At 42.4% G+C, this 21,550-nt stretch overlaps 1 protein-coding gene across 2 annotated transcripts in view; it reads left to right on the plus strand.

Moving 5' to 3' along the window:
* Window positions 1-21,550, plus strand: part of fam135a (family with sequence similarity 135 member A) — a 208,960-nt gene that overhangs the window by 135,046 nt on the left and 52,364 nt on the right. For both annotated transcript variants that reach the window (XM_078213301.1, XM_078213302.1), the window contains one exon: window positions 7,939-8,099. In XM_078213301.1, coding sequence (XP_078069427.1) covers window positions 7,939-8,099 — 161 coding nt within the window. The remainder of the gene's footprint in view (window positions 1-7,938; window positions 8,100-21,550) is intronic.

The following is a 21,550-nucleotide window of genomic DNA, read 5'->3' on the forward strand; positions in this document are numbered from 1 at the left end:
TTTCATCCAAACTCTCCATATTCCCCAGTGACAAAAGGCTCAGTCAGGTGCACACATGCTTTCTCTCACACACGCGCACTCACACCTAAACACTTTAGAAATGTATTTCTATCGGAATATACTATAGAAATTATCCCTAAAAGTATAAAAGCACACCACGTACACAGACATGCATGTAAACACATGCACGCACAAGCACACACTAACATATATGCATGTGCACACATATAGATGTGCATGCTTATACATATACATGCATGCACACATACATACAGCCATGCATCTATATCCACAAACACGTGTATGCCCAATTAACTGCATAAATGCAAGCACACACATGCATGCAGACAGATGCGCTCAAACCTACACGCATGCACATTTGTGTGAATGCAGGTGCACGCATATACATGTGCACATCAGCATGCAATTCTACATGTACATGCACACAGTCTCACACGTGCACACAGATGCATGTGTGCACATACACATGCATGTGTACATATACAAGTGCATACACATGGACGCATGCATGTTTGCGCATGCACAAAAACACAAATACACTCATACACAGGTGTTCACACATGCACGTGGACATACATGCCCATGCACACGGACACATTCACACACACGTTCACGTGCAAATGCATACACACTTGCACATATATCATGCGCACGCATTTACACCCATCTATACATGCACATATACTCACGCGCACACAAACAGATACATATAAACTAAGTCTGATGCAAGCACGCACGTGCACATACAAGCCGTGCATATGCGCACACACATATATACCTGAATGCATTCACACTAAGCATGCTCAGACCCATTCTCTCTCATACTCACATGTGTACACATTGCGCATGTATAGCGCGTGCACATGCTCACACCCACAAACACATTTACTGTATTCAGCCTCTCTCTGTCCCACACATCAGCCTGTGTCAGCCAATGGGGAGGTGTGGCAGCTCTGACAGTCTGAACCTGTATGAGGTCATGTTGAAATTGTTTTAAGGTGAGGGAAAAAGACTATCCCAAGAACAAGAGACAAGAAGTGCGAGGCCATGGCCTAATGCCATCTGGGTCTCGGTGCCAGTGCAGGGGACAGGGGTATTAATGAACCCATTTATTGTTATTGTGATAAACATAGGAGCAGGAGAAGGCTGTCGAGTCTGCTCTGCCATTCAAAGAGATTATGGTTGATCATTGACTTCTGTGCCATTTTTCCCCATCATTCACATACCCCTTGATGTAATTAATATCCAGAAATCTATATATTTTTTTCTTTAATATGTGTAATGACTGAATGAAGAAATCCCTCTTTATCTCCGTCTTAAATGCCCTACCCGTTATTGTGAGACCACATCCCTTGGTTCTAGACTCAAACAACCAGGGGAAACATCCCATCCACATCTACCCTGTTACATCCTGTAAGAAATTTATAACTTTCAGTTAGACCTCATTTTTCAAAACTCCAGAGAATAAAAGCCCTGTTTGCTCAATCTTTTCTCATTAGACAATCCCACCATCCCAGGCATTAGACTGTTGAACCTACCATTGTACTCCCTCTATGACAAGCATATCCTTCCTTAGATGAGGAGACCAAACTACACCCAGTATTCCAGGTGCAGTTTTATCAAGGCACTACACAATTGCAGCCAGACATCTTTACTCCTGTACTCAAACCTCCTTGCAATGAAGGCCAACATATCATTTGCCTTCCTAATCAATTATGCATGCTAGCAACCTGCATGCTAGTGACTCATGGAAAAGGTGATCCAGAACCCTTTGGATAACAACACTTCCTAACCTCTCACCATTTAAAAAATATTCTGCAGTTCTGTTTTTTCTCCCAAAGTGAATAACTTCACGCTTATTCACATTCCATTCCATCTGCCATGTTCTTGCCCATTCAACCTGTCCAAATCCCCTGAAGCCTCTTTGCATCTTCCTCACAACTTACATTCCCACCTAGTTTTTTTGTCATCAGCAAATTTGGAACTATTAGATTTGGTCCTCACATCCAATCATTAATATAAATTGTGAATAGCTAAGATCCAGTATTAATACTTGCAGTACCCCATAGTAACAGCCGACCATCCTGAGAATGACAGGTTTATTCCTACTGTTTTTTGTCTGATAACCAATTCTCAATGTATAACACTATATTACCCACAATCCTATGTGCTCTAATTAGAGTTTACTAATCTCCTTTGTGGGACTTTATCAAAAGCCTTCTGAAAAACCAAATACAGCACATCAACGGGTGCTCCTTTATCTATGCCACAGGTGACATCCTCAAAAAAAACTCCAACAGGTTTACCAAACATGATTTCCCTTTCATAAATCCATGTTGAGTCTGCCCAATCATCGCATTATTTTCCTAGTGTCCAGTTATCACATCTTTTTATAATTGATTGTGACGTTTTCCTGACTACTGTTGTTAGGCTAACAGGTGTTTTCCATGTTGTAGTAGGCCGGTGGATTACTCTTGCAACCTCGCTCCCCATTTTCTTAAACAGTGAGGTTACATTTGTCACCTTCCAATCTGCAGGAACCCTCCCAGAATCTGTAGAATTTTGGGAGATGACCACTAATGCATCCACTTCCTTGACGGCCTCCTCTTTCAACATTCTGGGATGTAGCTCATCTGGTCCAGGCTATTTAAAAACCTTCAATCCAATTAATTTTTTTTGAGAGCTACTCCTTTATTAATAATTTATTTCAGTTCCTCATTTTAACACGTCTCTTTGTTCCCAAGTATCTCTGGGAGAATTTCTGTATCTTCCTCCATGAAGACACGAAGTAATTTTTTTAGTTTCGCTGCCATTTATCTATTCTCCACTATACATTTTACTGTCTCTGCCTGTCATGGACCTGCATTTGTCCTTGCTAATCTTTTCCTTTTCTTATACCTAAAGAAGCTTTGACAGTCTTTTCCTCTGTTTCTCACTAACTTACATTTATGTTCCCTTGCCTTTTAATCAGTTTCTTGCTGAATTTTCAGTTAATCTGCGGGTTTTCTGCTTTTTTTGGTAACCTTATGAGCCACTTCCTGTGATGTAACGCAGTCTTGAACTTTGTTTGTTAGTCACAGTTCATTTGTCTTTCCTGTTGGATTTTTTGTGTTTTTGAGGAATGTATATTGGTTGTAGATCATATAATACTACTTTAAATACTAGCCATTGTCTTTATCCCTCATACCTTAATAAGTTTCCTTTGTTCAGATTTGAGACCTTCGTTTCAGAATGACCAATATCACTTTCAAACTTAATGTAAAATTCTACAATAGTGTGGTCATTATTTCCTCAAGCTCTTTAATAGCAATGTTATTTATTATACCTTTCTTAATATAGAATGCTAAATCTAAAATAACCTGATCCCTAAATTGTGCTTCAACATCCTACTGAAGAAGCCCATCTCATACACACTCCAGGAATTTATCCGCCATAGCATGATTAAAACATGCTACCGTGCAAAGGGACCTGGGGGTCCTTGTGCATGAGACGCAAAAGCCCAGTCTGCAGGTACAACAGGTGATCAAGAAGGCAAATGGGATGTTGGCCTATATTGCGAGGGGGATAGAATATAAAAGCAGGGATGTCTTGATGCACCTGTACAGGGCATTGGTGAGGCCGCAGCTGGAATACTGTGTGCAGTATTGGTCCCCTTATATGAGGAAGGATATATTGGCATTGGAGGGAGTGCAGAGAAGGTTCACCAGGTTGATACCGGAGATGAGGGGTTTGGATTATGAGGAGAGGCTGAGGAGATTGGGTTTGTACTCGGAGTTTAGAAGGATGAGGGGGGATCTTATGAAGACTTATAAGATAATGCGGGGGCTGGATAGGGTGGAGGCGGAGAGATTCTTTCCACTTAGTAAGGAAGTTAAAACTAGAGGACACAGCCTCAAAATAAAGGGGGGTCGGTTTAAGACAGAGTTGAGGAGGAACTTCTTCTCCCAGAGGGTGGTGAATCTCTGGAATTCTCTGCCCACTGAGGTGGTGGAGGCTACCTCGCTGAATATGTTTAAAGCTCGGATGGATGGATTCCTGATCGGTAAGGGAATTAAGGGTTATGGGGATCAGGCGGGTAAGTGGTACTGATCCACGTCAGATCAGCCATGATCTTATTGAATGGCGGGGCAGGCTCGAGGGGCTAGATGGCCTACTCCTGCTCCTATTTCTTATGTTCTTATGAGCGCTAATTAGGTTTACCCAGTATAAATGTAAATTGAATTTGCCTATGTTTACTGTATTACCGATGTTGCATGTATCTCTAACTTACTGATTTATACTGTGACCAACATTACCACTGGAGTTTAGTGGCTTCTAAGCAACTCTCATCAATGTTTGCTGCCCTTTGCTGTTTCTTAGCTCCTTACTAACTGATTCTACATATTGATCCTTCAATCTAAAATCCTCTCACTGATGTATTAATCTTGTCCTGTATTAACAGCACTGCACCACCTGCATTTCCTTTTTGCATATCTTTCCTAAATGTGAATATTCTTGAATATTCAGTTCCCAGTGTTGGTCACCCTTTAACCATGTCTCCATATGACAATTAAATCATACCCATTTACCTGTGTTTGTGACTTCAAATCACCTACCTTGTTGCATGCAGTCAGATAGGGTACCGTAAACTTTGTCTTTTTCACATTATTTTGCATTCTGATCCTGTTTGATGCCTACTTTTGTTTTGCCTGCCTTCTAATTTTACTTGCTACTTTTCTACTTCCTGTTACCAATTTTGTTTCTTACCATTCTGAGCTCCCTCTCAGGTTCCCATCCCCACTGCCAATCTAGTTTGAACCCTCCACAGCAGCATTAGCAAATCTTTCTGCCAGGATGTTAATCCCGGTCTTGCTCAGGTGCAACCCATCCATCTTCTACCTGCTCCAGAACCTGTCCCAATACCTCAGAAATCTGATGCCCTCCCTCTGACACCAATTCTCCATCCACATATTCAATCACTCAATCCTCCTCATCCTGTGTTCACTAGCATGTAGCATTAGGAATAATGCTGCTTTTGATGTCCTGCTTTTTGAATTATTTCCTAATTCTACAATTAATACCTCATCCCTGTTCCTGCGTATTGTTCGTACCAATGTGAACCACAACTTCTGGCTTTTTACCTCTCTTAGAAGGATGTCCTGCAGCCACTCCGTGATATTCTTGATCCTGGCACCAAATTGGCAACATACCATTGTGGAATGACATCCTACGTCGCAGAAACGTTTGTCTGTTCTCCTGTTTAGAATTTACATAGTTGATTTAGAGTTGGAGACCAAGTGTAGTGTGTATCAAAATTCACAGATGACACTAAGATCAGTGGCAGAGCAAAGTGTGCAGAGGACACAAAGTCTGTAGAGGGATATAGATAGTCTTAAGTGAGTGGGCAAGAGTCTGGCAGATGGAGTACAATGTTGGTAAATGTGAGGTCATCCATTTTGGTAGGAATAACAGCAGAATGGATTATTATTTAAATGGTAAAAAATTGCAGCATGCTGCTGTGCAGAGGGACCTGGGTGTCCTTGTGCAGGAATCACAAAAAGTTGGTTTGCAGGCACAGGAGGTAATTAAGACAAAGGGAATTTTGTCCTTCGTTGCTAGAGGGATGGAGTTTAAAAATAAGGAGGTTATGTTGCCGCTGTATAAGGTAATGGTGAGGCCACACCTGGAGTACTGTGTACAGTTTTGGTCTCCTTACTTGAGAAAGGATATACTGGCACTGGAGGGAGTACAGAGGAGATTCACTAGGTTGATTCCGGAGTTGAGACGGTTGGCTTATGAGGAGAGACTGAGTAGACTGGAACTATACTCATTGGAATTCAGAACTAGATCTAGGGGGCATGGCCTCAAAATAAGGGGAAGCAGATTTAAGACTGAATTGAGGAGGATCTTCTTCACCCAAAGGGTTGTAAATCTGGAATTTCCTGCCCAGTTGAAGCAGTTGAGGCTACCTCATTGAATGTTTTTAAGGCAAAGGTATATACATTTTTCAACAGTAAAGGAATTAAGGGTTATGGTGAGCGGACGGGTAAGTGGAGCTAAGTGCACGAACAGATCAGCCATGGTCTTATTGAATGGCGGAGCAGGCTCGAGGGGCCAAATGGCCTACTCCTGCTCCTAGTTCTTATATGTCACAAATTCCCAATCACAATTGCTCCTCCACTCTTATTTCTCCCCTCTTGTGCAGCTGAGCCACCCATGGTGCCACAGACTTGGCTCTTGCTGCACTCCACTGAGGAGCCATTGCTCTCACCAGTATCCAAAATGAAAAATCGGTAAGCAAGCAAAATTGACTCCGGGTTCTCCTACACCACCTACCTTACTCCCCTGGACCGGCCTGGCAGTCACCCATTCTCTCCTAACTTGTGGTGTGACCTGCTCCTTAAACGTAGTTCTCTGCCTCGTGGCACACCATGGTGATTCCTGCTACAACTCTGAGTTCCAAAACCTGGAGCTCAAGCATCTAGTCAGTGACGCTTCCTGCAGTTGGGTTTGTCCAGGACACATCATGTGTCGATGATTTCCCACATACCACAGATTGCACATTCCACCTAGCCAAGTTGCCCTGCCATACCATATGTTAATATTTACAAATGCTTTATTACAAGTAGAATAACTTGCAGTTCATCACTTGTACTGATATTAGATTCAATATTGGAGGCTGAAAAAGGTACAACTAAGTGCTGCTGGCTGCTCCCAGATCTTTTTGCTGTTCTTGGTGATGCTGACTGCCTCCAGATCTTCTTCTCACCCACCCTTCTAGGTGCTACGGACTGCTTCCAGGTCATCTTATTTCCCCCCCGTTCTTCTTGGTGTTGCAACTCACCCTATTGTCTGGCCTTCTAGATGCTGGAACTTCTGCATGCCCTCCTTTCACCTGCTCTCTAGGTGTGGCTGCCTTCCTCTGGGTCACCTTTTCACTTGCTCTTCTAGGTGCCACTGATTTCCTCCATGTCCTTCTTTCATCCAGTTTTCGAGATGCTGCTAACTGCCGCCATGTCCTCCTATCACCTCGTCTAGGTACTGCTAACTGTCTCCATGTCCTTTTGCCCACTTTCCTAGGTGCTGCTAATTGCCTCTATATCCTCCTTCAACCTGATCATCTAGGTACTGCTGACTGGCTTCAGTTCCATTGTTGAGATGAGTTGAAACCAGTGGCTAAATGCTTCAGTCTTCTGAGCGTTTAATTACAGGACACTTAAGCCTATTAATGGCTAGAGAGTGTACTAGTGATCTAACAACATAGAGAGCGGGTCATGATATGTAGTGGAGATGTAAAACTTAATGTCTTTAGCACACACCCAGCAATTTCTGTTTAGGTGTGTTTTACATAGCCTCCAAAAGTACAGAGACCTTGTTAGCTTAACCATCTCATTTGGAAGGAAAAGATCAAAATGTTACCCTGCTGCAAATTGTCCACTGTAGCTACCACTATTCTCTCAAATGGCAAGTAGACAATTCAACGTCCACAAGATGCAGTAACAAAGAAGTGCTTTAATTTTGGTTTCATGTCAGCATGTCTTTGTTGTAATGACTGTCACTTCTTGTCGGCACTCTCCAGTAGAGGTGTATGACTGTTAACCTGAATGGATGAAATCATTTAATCACTCTGAACAGTTACTGTTTATGTTAGACATACCACTTTCAATCAATGAACAAAACCTAGCTAATGTGGTAGTGAAGTGTAACATCTGGTGGTATTTACTGTAAGTGTCTGATCCTCCAGATTATACTGAAGCATATTTCACCCCCCATTGTGGAAATTATGGGCTAATTTGCACATAATGTCTTTCCAGAATATTTAAAAGGTAGCCAGTTTGCATTTATTGTACTAAGCATTACTGACTTTATCTGATATCTCTGATGCATAAATATAAATGCCTGAATTAATAAAAACTAATAAATCTGTTCTAACTTCAGTTTCCTCCAAGCAAAAGAAGAGTTGAAGCTGCTGAAGTTTCCTGGTTTTATGTACAGTGATATTCCTGATTTGGCTTCCAAAATCCCGTACTTCAGTTTGGAAGAAGAGGAGAACTTGGAAGATGGCATTCATCTGATAGTATGCGTCCATGGACTAGATGGTATGTTAACAAAATAAGCTGTTAGGTGTATGATTGCACTTGATTAAACCTTTGCTCTTCAATATTGCAAAATATGTGTTTTTTTGCACTGTTTATCTTTTTTTCCTTGAGAATCACAGATCAATGGGTTTATTTTTGGCCTAAACTACGCATCGAAAACTCACAGAAATGCTTAATGTTTTGATTTTTTTTCCCTTTCTCACGAGCCTGGAAACTTGTAGCACAAATCTAGACTTTGCAATTTGTAGTCAGTTCGAATGCTTTAAGATGTAGTCGAATGTTGTCATGGAGTTGTGAATCATATAAACTGAAAGCCAGTGGCCTGCTTTTAGTTGGAGCAGTGAGTTAGTGTGCTGGCTTTTAACCTTTGGACAAATTTAAATATTGCTCAGACCTATCGGATGACCACCTAATTTTCCTTTTGATTTCTTTACATCCTTTCTGAAGAATGATTTATGCTTGGGTGAAGGCAATGACAAAAACTGACAAGAAAATGCCTCAGGATGAAGAAGCATTACAGGCAATGAGCCATGGACACACCACACATACCATACTAATTTTGATAGTTACAACCAACTGATCAGATCTAAGCTCTGCCACATCCAGTTGTGAATGGTGGTGGACAATTGAACAGCTAACTAGAGCAGGGCATTCTACAAATACCCTCATCCTCAATGATGGGAGAGCCCAGCACATTTGCGTGGTTTTCCTCTGGGTGCTCCGGTTTCTCCCAAAGTCCGAAGATATGCAGGTTAGATGGATTGGCTGTGCTAAATTGTCTCTTAGTGTCTCAAGATTTGTAAGTTAGGGATTTTATCAGGGTGAATTTGTGCGGTTACGGGAATAGGGTGGATGGGCCTGGTTATGATGCTCTTTCGGAGAGTTGGTGCAGACTCGATGGGCTGAATGGCCTCCTTCTGCTCTGTAGGGATTCTGTGATCAGTGCAACGGACAAAGCTGAAGTATTTGCAACCACCTTCCGCCAGAAGTGCTGGGTTGGCGATCCATCTCTGCCTCCTCCTGAGGTCTCCAGAATCACAGATGTCAGTCTTCAGCCAATTCAGTTCACTCTGCGTGATATCAAGGAAATGGCTGTAGGTACTAGATATAGCAAAGATTTCGGATCCTGACAACATTCTGGCAATAGTACTGAAGAATTATGCTCCTGAACTTGCTGTGCCCCAGCCACAACCCTGACCTTTACCAGGCAATGTGGAAAATTGTCCAGGTATGTCCGATGCATGAGAAACAAGATAAATCCAGCCAGCTCATTACCGCCCCATCAGTCAACTCTTGATCATCAATAAAATGATGGAAGGTGGCATTGACAGTGCTGTTAAGCTGCACTTACTCAGCAATAACCTGCTCACTGATGCTCAGTTGGGTTCTGGCAGTGCCATCCAATTCCATTGCAGCCTGATCCAAATATGGATAAATGTGCTGAACTCAAGAGGTGAGGTCAAAATGACTGCCCTTGACATCAGGGCAGCATTTAAACGGGTGTGGCATCAAGGAGCCTAAGGAGAAATAGAATCAACGAGAATCAGAGGAAAAACTCTTCACCAGTTGAAGTCATACCTAACACAAAGGAAGATGGTTGCGGTTGTTGGAGGTCAACCATCTGCTGCAGGAGCTTGCAGGGTATTTTCCAAGGTCCAGCTATCTTCAGCTGCTTCATCAATTATCTTCGCTCATTAGGTCAATAGTGGGGATGATCGCTGATATTCAGTACCATTCGTGGCTCCTCAGATACTGAAGCAGTCTGTGTCCATATGCAGCAAGACCTGGACAATATTCCGTCTTGGGCTGATAACTGGCAAGTAACATTCATGCCACATAAGTGCCAGGCAATCGCTATCTCCAGCAAGAGAGAATCTCACCATCTCCCCTTGATAATCAGTGGCAATAACCATCACTGAATCCCCCACTATCAACATCCTAGGGATTACCATTGACCAGAAACAGAACCGGACAAGCCAGATAAATACCATGGCTACAAGAGCAGATCAGAAGCTGGGAATTCTGCAGCAAGTAACTCGCCTGACTCCCCAAAGCCTGTCCACCATCTACAAGATGCAAGTCAGGAGTGTGATGGAATGCTCTCCGCTTGCCTGGATGAGTGCAGCTCCAACAACACTCAAGAAGTTCAACATTGATTGGCACCCTGTCCACCACGTTAGACATTCACTCCCTGCATCACCGGGTTGATCGTCAGACCATGCTTTATCCAGGATTCCACATGTATATTTCACCCATCTATTGCAGGATGATGGTCAGGATCAGTAAACCATCTAATGTATTTTTCTCTTACGAACTATTCAACTAGAGAGGATGCGATATTGGATCTCCTATTGAGAAATGAGTTAGGGCAGGTGATGGATGTGAGTGTGAGGGAACATTTTGGATCCAGTGATCATAATGCCATTAGTTTCAACCTGATCGTGGATAAGGATAGATCTGGTCCTCGGGTTGAAGTTCTGAACTGGAAAAAGGCCAAATTTGATGAAATGAGAAGGGATCTGGGAAGTGTGGATTGGCACAGGCTGTTCTCTGGTAAGGATGTAAATGGAAAGTGGGAGGCCTTCAAAGGAGAAATTTTGAGAGTGCAGAGTTTGTATGTTCCTGTCAGGATTAAAGGCAAAGTAAATAGGAATAAGGAACCTTGGTTCTCGAGGGAGATTGTAACACTGATTAAGAGGAAGAGAGAGTTGTATGAAATGTACAGGCAGCAAGGCACACATCAGATGCTCGAGGAGTATAAAAAGTGCAAGAAGCTACTTAAGAGGGAAATCAGGAGGGCTAAAAGGAGACATGAGGTTGCTTTGGCAGACAGAGTGAAGGAAAATCCAAAGAGCTTCTATAGGTATGTTAGGGGCAAAAGGATAGTGAGGGATAAAATTGGTCCTCTTGAAGACCAGAGTGGTAGACTGTGTATGGAACCAAAAGAGATGGGGGAGATACTAAATGTTTTTTTTGCATCCGTATTTACTGAGGAAACAGGCATGGAGTCTACGGAAATAGGGCAAACAGGTAGGGAGGCCATGGAACCTTTACAGATTAAAGGGGAGGAGGTGCTCGCTGTCTTGAGGCAAATCAGAGTGGATAAATCCCCAGGACCGGACAGGGTATTCCCACGGACCTTGAGGGAAGCTAGTGTTGAACTTGCAGGGGCCCTGGCAGACATTTAAAATGTCAGTATTCACGGGGGAGGTGCCGGATGATTGGAGGGTGGCTCATGTTGTTCCGTTGTTTAAAAAAGGTTCCAAAAGAAATCCGGGAAATTATCGGCCAGTAAGTTTGACGTCGGTGGTGGGCAAGTTATTGGAAGGTGTGATAAGGGATAGGATCTACAAATATTTGGATAGACAGGGACTTATTAGGGAGAGTCAACATGGCTTTGTGCGTGGTAGGTCATGTTTGACCAATCTATTAGAGTTTTTCGAGGAGGTTACCAGGAAAGTGGATGAAGGGAAGGCGGTGGATGTTGTCTACCTGGATTTCAGCAAGGCCTTTGACAAGGTCCCTCATGGGAGGTTAGTTAGGAAGGTTCAGTCGCTAGGTATACATGGGGAGGTAGTAAATTGGATTAGACACTGGCTCAATGGAAGAAGCCAGAGAGTGGTTGTGGAGGATTGCTTCTCTGAGTGGAGGCCTGTGACTAGTGGTGTGCCGCAGGGATCGGTGTTGGGTCCATTGTTGTTTGTCATCTATATCAATGATCTGGATGATATGGTAAATTGGATCAGCAAGTTTGCTGATGATACAAAGATTGGAGGTGTAGTGGACAGTGAGGAAGGTTTTCAAAGCTTGCAGAGGGATTTGGAGCAACTAGAAAAATGGGCTGAAAAATGGCAAATGGAATTTAACGCAGACAAGTGTGAGATATTGCACTTTGGAAGGACAAACCAAAGAAGAACGTACAGGGTAAATGGTAGGACTCTGAAGAGTGCAGTTGAACAGAGGGATCTGGGAATACAGGTACAGAATTCCCTAAAAGTGACGTCACAGGTGGATAGTGTCGTAAAGAGTGCCTTTGGTACATTGGCCTTTATAAATCGGAGTATCGAGTATAAAAGTTGGAGTGTTATGGTAAGGTTATATAAGGCATTGGTGAGGCCGAATTTGGAGTATTGTGTACAGTTTTGGTCACCTAGTTACAGGAAGGATGTAAATAAAATTGAAAGAGTGCAGAGAAGGTTCACAAGGATGTTGCCGGGACTTGAGAAGCTGAGTTACAGCGAGAGATTGAATAGGTTGGGACTTTATTCCCTGGAGCGTAGAAGATTGAGGGGAGATTTGATAGAGGTGTATAAGATTTTGATGGGTATAGATAGAGTGAATGCAAGCAGGCTTTTTCCACTGAGGCTAGGGGAGAAAAAAACCAGAGGGCATGGGTTAAGGGTGAAAGGAGAAAAGCTTAAAGGGAATATTAGGGGGGGCTTCTTCACGCAGAGAATGGTGGGAGTGTGGAATGAGCTGCCGGATAAAGTGGTAAATGCGGGGTCACTTTTAACATTTAAGAAAAACTTGGATGGGTTCATGGATGAGAGGGGTGTGGAGGGATATGGTCCAAGTGCAGGTCAGTGGGACTAGGCATAAAATGGTTTGGCACAGACAAGGGGGGCCAAAAGGCCTGTTTCTGAGCTGTAATTTTCTATGGTTCTATGGAAGGAATTTTGAAGTCAAATTTCATGCACCACATTCAACTCCATTTCTACCCTGGCTGAGACCAACTAAGATGGATGTTGCATCCTATACTGATTTTTAACCAATTTGTAGGTGATCTGGGGGATTATGTGCGATAGATGTAAAACTTGTGTACTTATCAACATCACTACAACATAATGTCTGATCAATGTCACATTGCTGTTTGTGGGATTTTGCTGTTTGCAAATTGGATGCCACATTCCTACATTTCAATAGTAACTACACTTCAAAAGTACTTCATTGACTGTTAAGATGCTTTGGGATGTCCTGAGATTGTGAAAGGTTTTGTATAATGTAAATATAAATCTTTTTTCTCTATTACTTTAGGAATGTGCCAATAGATTTTTACTGAGCTTAATTACGTAGGGAAAACTTATCAATGCAAAGGTACCTGCCTCCAATGTTTTCACACACATTTATCCATTAGTGGCCACATTTCCCGTGCATTTTGTGTGTCCATATTTGATCTGAGCACTGCTCATCACAACTCCTACACAAAGAAGGCTGACAGCATAACCATGCAGTTGCGATTTATTGGCTGTTTGACAAGTGGCTGTTTCCAACAAACTAAAGCTAATGTTCTTAATTCTGTTGCTCTGGTTAAGATCATTTTGGATGAAGGTCCTACAGCCCGTTTGATTGTATTTTTGCAGAATACTCTGTTCACTTCCTATTACAACTGGATGTTTTTTAACAAATGTTCAGTGTCCTAGCTGCAACTACTCTTCCTGGCAACTCTCACCAGCATCTGACCATCACTGTAAAGAAACAGTGTGTCCTAAATCTACATCCCTTAATTCCTGAATCTGTGCTCTTACTCTGCTGCCCTGGTGTGACTAAATTAGAGCATATTGGCTGCTTCAATAAGTTACTCTTTAATGTTGTTAGCCTTTACTTATCAAGTCATTTCTCATGGACACCAGAGATCAACATCATTATAGTCCCCTTTGCTTGCTAACCAATTTGTAGAGCTTAAAATTCTTGTGCATTTTTTTCCAGATGCCTCTATTGCCTCACCCTTCTGTAACCTTCTATAGCGCTCCTCCAAAACTTGCCATTTGCTTATCTGCAATTTTCATTGCTGTGTCTTCAGCTGCTTGCTCTCTCAACTCTGGAATTACTTCCCAACAACCTCATTGGCTCTGTATCCCTCTCTTCTACTAAAGATGCTTCTTAAAACTACCCCTTTGTCCAAGCTGATGGTCACCTCCTTGCCAAAACCTTGTCTGAAAATACTCTGAAGTAATTTTACTTTGTTAAAGGGATTGTAAAAATTAGGTTGTTGTATTTCACTTTGCATGCAATCATCAAGGTACTGGAAGATGTCATTGACAGTGCTATCAAATGACCCATAACCTGCACACTGAAGTTCACTTTGAGTTCTGCCAAGGCTATTCATTTCCAGACTTCATTGCAGCCTTAGTCCTGAAAGAAAAGAGTGGCTCTCTTTGATATCAAGGAATCATTTGACCAAATGTTGCTTCAAAGAGTTCGAGAAAAATTCAAGAAATTGGGGAGAACTCTTCACTAGCTAGGTTCACACCTTGTACATGGTTATTGGATAGCAATCACTGCAGCCGCTGAATATTGCATTATTACAGAATAAAAGGAGGCCAGTCAGCTCATCAATTCTATGCCTTTTCTCTGTAGAGGATTTCAGACTCCCATTCATTCCCCCACTCTATTCTCCTAGCCCTGTAAGTTTATTTCCCTCAAGTGCCCACCCAGTTTTCTTTTGAAATATAGATTGCCACTGTGTGTCCATTGACAGTGAGCTCCAGACCAGTACTAGTCCTGTATAAAAAGATGGCTCTTCACAACCTTAAATTTGTGTTGTCTGGTTCTTCAAGGCAGTGGCCCAACCATCTTCAATTGCTTTAATTGCCCCCATTCCATCATCCGATCTGAAGTGGGAATGTTTGCTTATGATTGCACAATGTTTGGTTCCATTTGCAACTTCTTAGTCTGTTCCTGCATGCAACAAGACCTGGACAGGCTTGGACTATATTGCAAGTAACATTTACACCATACAATTGCCAGACAGTGAGCATCCTCAGCAAGAATGTATCTAACTATCTCCCATTGACATTCATTGGCCTTACCATCTTTGAATGCCTCACTATCAACGTCCTGGGAGTTACCATCTACCATATAAATACTGTGGCCACAAGAATAGGTCAGGTGCTGGAAATTCCATTGTGTGCAACTCACCACCTGACTTTCCCAAACTTTTCCACCATTCACAAAGTAGGCACAAGTCAGAAGTGTGATAGCATACTCTCCATTTGTCTGGATGAATGTACTTTTAACCAAAAGCTCAAGGTAAAAGAAGGCCACTTATTTGGCACCCCATTCATTACCTTAAACATTCACTTCCTCCACCAGAAGCATACTATATCGGTAGTGTATGCATTATTTATTCACAGGATGTGGACGTCGTTGGTAAGACCAGTATTTGTTGCCCGTTCCTAATTGCCCTTAAAACTGGCTTGCTGGGCCATTGCATGGAATAATTAAGAGTCAACTATGTTCCTGTGGATCTAGAGTCACATTTATGCCAGGCACTGGATTTCCATTCCTATTACGTGAAACAATTGACAATGGTTTTGCCATCACCATTATTGAGACTGGCTTTATATTCCATTTTACTTGAATTCCGATTCCACCAGCTGTCATGATTTGAACCTGTGCCCCCAGAGCATTAACCTCTAGTGAGATTAGTGACATTGCCACTACTCCACCATCTCCCCTGAGAGATCTACACAATTATAGCAATTCACTGAGGCCCCTTAACTGCACTCGTCAAACCCTGGACCTCCACCACCCAGAAAAACAAGGAAAACAAGACATGGGAACACCACCACCTGTACGTTTCCTTCCAAGCCCCACACCATCCTGACTTGGAAATATATTGGCTGTTCCTTCACTGTCAAAATCCTGGCACTCCCTCCCTAACAGCACTGTGTGTATATCAACACCACATGGACGAGAGTGCTGAAGAAGGCTGTTCACCACCACCACCACCTGAAGGGGAATTAGGGATAGGAATAAATACTGGCCTTGTCCATGGTTCCCACATTCCATTAAATAAATGGGGAAAAGTATTTAGTTTTTAACCAATTAATTCAAAATATAATGTCAAAAGATTCATCCGATATTAAAACTGCAAGGGGATCTTTGGGGATAAATTTAAAAGTCCTAAAGAATTTCAAATGCCCAGAGATTCGTGACCATATTAAGTGACTTGCTAAAGACTTTTAGCAGCACAGCATTATAACTGTCCAGCAGAAATTGCATGTCATGAATGGTCCAGGATTTTGTTGTTCTGGCGAAAGCATTGGAAACTGTTTTGTTAAATTATTTTCATTGAGGTGTTGTTCCATTTCATTTTCATTTCTAATTGTTGATTCTATAAATTTTCAAATCACTGAAGTCAGCTGAATAGTTCACTAATTAGAGATATGTTTGTCATTCCCTTTCAACTGCATTTGACTGTTCAGTCCAATGGAATTCTTCCCACTCATCAACTTCCTTAAAATGTGAGTGTTTTTCAAAACCCTGGGTATATTTATTTTGCCCCAGGGAATGTATTTATTTTCGGTCCCTTCAGCCCTCCTAGGATCTACATTGCAGACCACAGCATGGGTTTGTTGTTGGATAATCTGTCCTCCCTTGTTAAAAGCCTACAAGAAACTCCTGTGGATACAAGCAGAGCCTGTCTAACCTTTCCTCATAAGACATAATTTAGCATGTTCACTATCTCCTATTCAGTTATGTTCAAATCAAGAAATTCTAATGTTTTTACTTCCTCCATGAACAGCCTCTTACTGTAGTATGGAATGAATTTGTTTCCATCTTATTTTGCAGCATCTACTATTCCTTTTATACATTCTCATAGCACACCTGATCTCTTTTGACATATTTTTGCTGAAAAAAAGATTTTTGTTGAAACTTTCATTTTACGCTCATCAGGTCATCTGTAAGAAAACAAATGCAAGGGACATCAACAAATTTATACTCTTTGAGAAGAAACTGTTGATTGGTTGGCAAATGGACTGTGGTAGCGGCATTGCCATGGAGAATGCACAAGTTGATGGTGACTAACAGTTAACTGCCAAGTATTGTTTGAAATTTGAACCAGGCAGCTAGACTCTGGTCTAACATTACTCTGCGGAATGGCTGTCACTTATTTTGTTTGGCTGAAACAGGTGCGATGTGTGTGTGTGTATTGTGTGTTCTTTCTGTCTGCAAAAAACAGGGGGCCGTGTTTTAATATGTAGCTTCCAGTACATGAAATGCGCTGCATGCTGAGCCTGACTGACAGTTTTATATTGGTTGTCAATGTAATCCTTAGCACACTGAGGATTATAATCCTCAATTGCGGAACCACATCTAATGTTGGACACTGTCTTTTGAGTTTTGCCCGAATGGATTGGTTGGCTACAGTCTCTACCTTGCCCATTACAAACTGCGGAAATGACATGCTGTTTGATATGATCCCCAAGTCTTTGGGGCATACTGCCTGCAAGTGAGCTCGTAATGTGTCGCATTTGCATGTACTGGAAGCTACCTATATTACCATAAACAATCCTCTCAGCATCCACCCTGCAAGCCTTCGAGGAATTGTATGGTTCAATCAGATAATGCACTCTTTAAACTCCAATGGTAATGGACTGCCTACTTGACCTTTCCTCATATGATCATCTCTTCATCCCACGAATCAGCCTCGTGAACCTTCTGTAAACTTTGAAATGTATGCAAATATATCCATCCTTCAGTAAGGAGACCAAAACTGTACACAGTACTCTGTGTGGTCTCATCAATGCAAGACTTCCCTACTTTCATACTTCACCCCCCCTTTGCAATCAAGGCCAACATTCTATTTGTTTTCTCTATAACTTGCTGCATCTGCATGCTAACATTTTATGATTCATGTACAAGAACACCCAGATCCTCTGTACTGTATCATTCTGTAGTCTCTTGATAATATTTTGCTTTTCTAATCTTCCTACCAAAGTAGATAACCTTACATTTTCCCACATTACACTCTCATCTGCAAAGGTTTTGCGTGCTCACTTAACCTGTCCCTTGCAGACACTTTGAACTCCCCTCACAATTTGCTTTCCTGTCAACTTTGACTATGAAACAGTCAATACCTTCATCAAAGTCATTAGTATAGATTGTAAGTAGTTGAGGCCCCCAGCACTGATCCCTGTAGCACCTAACTAGTTATAATTTTGCAACCTGAATATTGCCAATTTATAATTTATAATGGCAGAGGTGCTCAATGCGTATTTTGCCTCGGTTTTCACAGAGGAGAAGGACCTGGGTGGATGTATTGCGGGCGTGGATGAGGAAGCGGAGGGATGGGTTGGTAAGTTTGCCGACGACACGAAGGTTGGTGGGGTTGTGGATAGTCTGGAGGGATGTCAGAAGTTACACAGGGACATAGATAGGATACAAGACTGGGCGGACAAGTGGCAGATGGACTTCAACCCAGATAAATGCGTCGTGGTCCATTTTGGGAGGTCAAATGGGATGAAGGAGTACAATATAAAGGGAAAGACTCTTAGTACTGTAGAGGATCAGAAGGACCTTGGCGTCCGGGTCCATAGGACTCTGAAATCGGCCCCGCAGGTGGAGGAGGTGGTTAAGAAGGTGTATGGTGTGCTGGCCTTTATCAATCGAGGGATTGAGTTTAGGAGTCCGGGGATAATGATGCAGCTATATAAGACCCTCGTCAGACCCCACTTGGAATACTGTGCTCAGTTCTGGTCGCCTCATTACAGGAAGGATGTGGAAAAGATTGAAAGGGTGCAGAGGAGATTTACAAGGATGTTGCCTGGATTGAGTGGCATGCCTTATGAGGATAGGCTGAGGGAGCTCGGTCTTTTCTCCTTGGAGAGATGAAGGATGAAAGGTGACCTAATAGAGGTGTATAAGATGTTGAGAGGCATAGATCGGGTGGACTCGGAGGCTTTTTCCCAGGGTGGAAATGTCTGGGACGAGAGGACACAGGTTTAGGGTGCTGGGGGGTAGGTACAGGGGAGATGTTAGGGGTAAGTTTTTCACACAGGGTGGTGGGCGAGTGGAATTGGCTGCCGTCCATGGTGGTGGAGGCGAACTCAATAGGGTCTTTTAAGAGACTCCTGGATGAGTACATGGAGCGTAATAGGATGGAGGGCTATAGGCAGGTCTGGAAGGTAGGGATGTGTTCGGCACAACTTGTGGGCCGAAGGGCCTGTTTGTGCTGTAGTTCTTCTATGTTCTATGTTTCTATAATTGGGAAATTAGATTCCAGGAGTGGATAATTTAGGTTGGAAAGGTTAGGTTGTGATCACAGCAGCCTTTTTCCTTCTCAATACCTGGTTTCTTATGTGCTACTTTAGCTGGATCCACCAAGCAAGTTATTTAACCCATCTTCAAACAGTAAGGATCAACTTACTCTTAATTCTGGAGCTCATGTTCTTAACAGAAAAATGTCTTACTACAGGGAAGTCAGATAGGTCTATCTGAATGACCCCAGCTCTTGAAAATATTCTAAATTTATTGCAGATAAATACGACTTTTACCAGCATACTTAGAGAATTGTATATGATTAAGTTCTTCTCTCTTCCTCACTTCATGTTCTTGATGGATCTGAGGCAATCTTCTTCATCTGCCCAAGGTCATAAATACATTGCTGGTGGGATACAGATCTTATCAGCAATTGGTCAGGACAAGTATTTGATAGGCGTATCAATCAGTTGGAATTGAGCATAGCAGGTTGACTCCGAAGTATAAGTCAGCTGAAATATGTGCATCTATTATGTCAGTGTGGGGTGGGGAGAGAAAGAATGAGGGAGACATGCTACATCATCTCACAACTGACACGCAAGTAAAATAAAACATCCATAGGATAGTGAGTAATCAAGAGTTGCAGGCGTTGTTAGAGAACTATTATCTCTGAAAACAGGTTGCGTCAACTTGTAGGTTTTGTAGGTCTTTGTTGTGGAAATGCGAATTTTTGAACAGAATTCTTCTGTTCACCGTCATTTACAGTATACAAACAGGCTGTTGCAGAACTATAAACACCGTCCTTCCTGAAATCCACAAGTTTCCATCCCTTAAGATCACTGTGGATGTACCTACACCCAGGACTGCAGCCGTTCAAGAACGCATCTCTCTATCACTTTCTGAAGGGCACCTAGGGATGGACAATAAATGCTGGCCACATACCATAAATTATTTTTTTTTTAAATGGCATTCAGCAAAAGCTAGATCACTGTGTCTCTGAGATTTCTTCAGTGGATTTAAGTATTGCATCTGAACCTGAAGACACGTGGTCATCATAGAAATCATAGAAACCCTACAGTGCAGAAGGAGGCCATTCGGCCCATCGAGTCTGCACCGACCACAATCCCACCCAGGCCCTACCCCCACATATTTACCTGCTAATCCCTCTAACCTACGCATCTCAGGACTCTAAGGGGCAATTTTTAACCTGGCCAATCAACCTAACCCGCACATCTTTGGACTTGGTGAACGTTTTTTTTATTCATTCATGTGATGTGGCTGTGATGGCTGGCCGAGCACTTACCGCCCATCCCTGACACCATTTAAGAGTCAACTACATTACTGTGGATCTGGAGTCACACATAGGCCAGACCAGGTAACGACGACATATTTCCTTCCCTATAGGACATCAGTGAACCAGATGGGTTTATGGCTATTGAACAACTACTAATGTTAGATCTGAGTTTCCTGTCTAATTGTTGGATAACCTGTTAGTGTGCTTGTAAGCTAATTGAAAATTTTGTCTGTTAGGCTCACCAGTTGCAATTGGGATAGTCAATTTTATCGATTGTAAGTTTTCCCTTGAGTGGGATCACAAAACATTCCTTTGCACATATAATGATTTATTTTTTAAACTCAGTGTTTGTGGGAGTCATTAGCTAATCCAGCATTTATTGCTCATCCTTAATTGCCCTTGAGAGGGTAGTGGTGAGCTGCCACCTTGAACCGCTGCAGTCCTTGGGAAGTGGTATATCCATATCTACATAGCTGTTAGGAAGGGATTTCCAGGATTTTGACCCAATGACAGTGAAGAAATGGCAATATGGTTCCACATCATGATGGTCTTTGGCTTGGAGGAGATGTACTCTCTGCTCTTGTTCTTTGAGCTAGTAAAGATTGTGGATTTGGAAGATGCTGCGTGCATCTTGTATGTTGTACACACTGCTGCCACTGTGTATCGGTGCTAGAGTGGGTGGATTCGTTTATGGTGATGAATGGGATGCCTGTCGTGGGCTGCTTTGTTCTGGATGGTGTTGATCACTTTGCATGTTGACAGAGCTGCACTCATCCAGGCAAGTAGAGAATATTCCATCCATGACTTATGCCTTGTAGATAGTGGATAGGCTATAAGGACTCAGGAAGTGAGTTACTCACCATAGAATTTGCAGCCTTTGACCTGTTCATATAGCCACAGTATTTATATTGTTAATCCAGTTCAGGATGTTAACAGTGGGGAATTCAGGGATGATAATGGCATTGAATGTTGAAAGGAAATGGTTAGATTTTCGCTTTTGGATAAAACATTAATGTACGAACATACTAAATAGGAGCGGAAGTAGGCATTTGGCCCCCTCAAGCCTTCTCCCCCACTCAAAATCATGGCTGATCTGTATGTTTCAAATTCCACATACTGATCTACCCCCGATAATTTTAGATTCTTGTTATGCAAGGGAATCTACCTCCAGCTG

The sequence above is a fragment of the Mustelus asterias genome, chromosome 5 (genome assembly GCF_964213995.1).
Source record: "Mustelus asterias chromosome 5, sMusAst1.hap1.1, whole genome shotgun sequence".
NCBI classification, from domain to species: domain Eukaryota; kingdom Metazoa; phylum Chordata; class Chondrichthyes; order Carcharhiniformes; family Triakidae; genus Mustelus; species Mustelus asterias.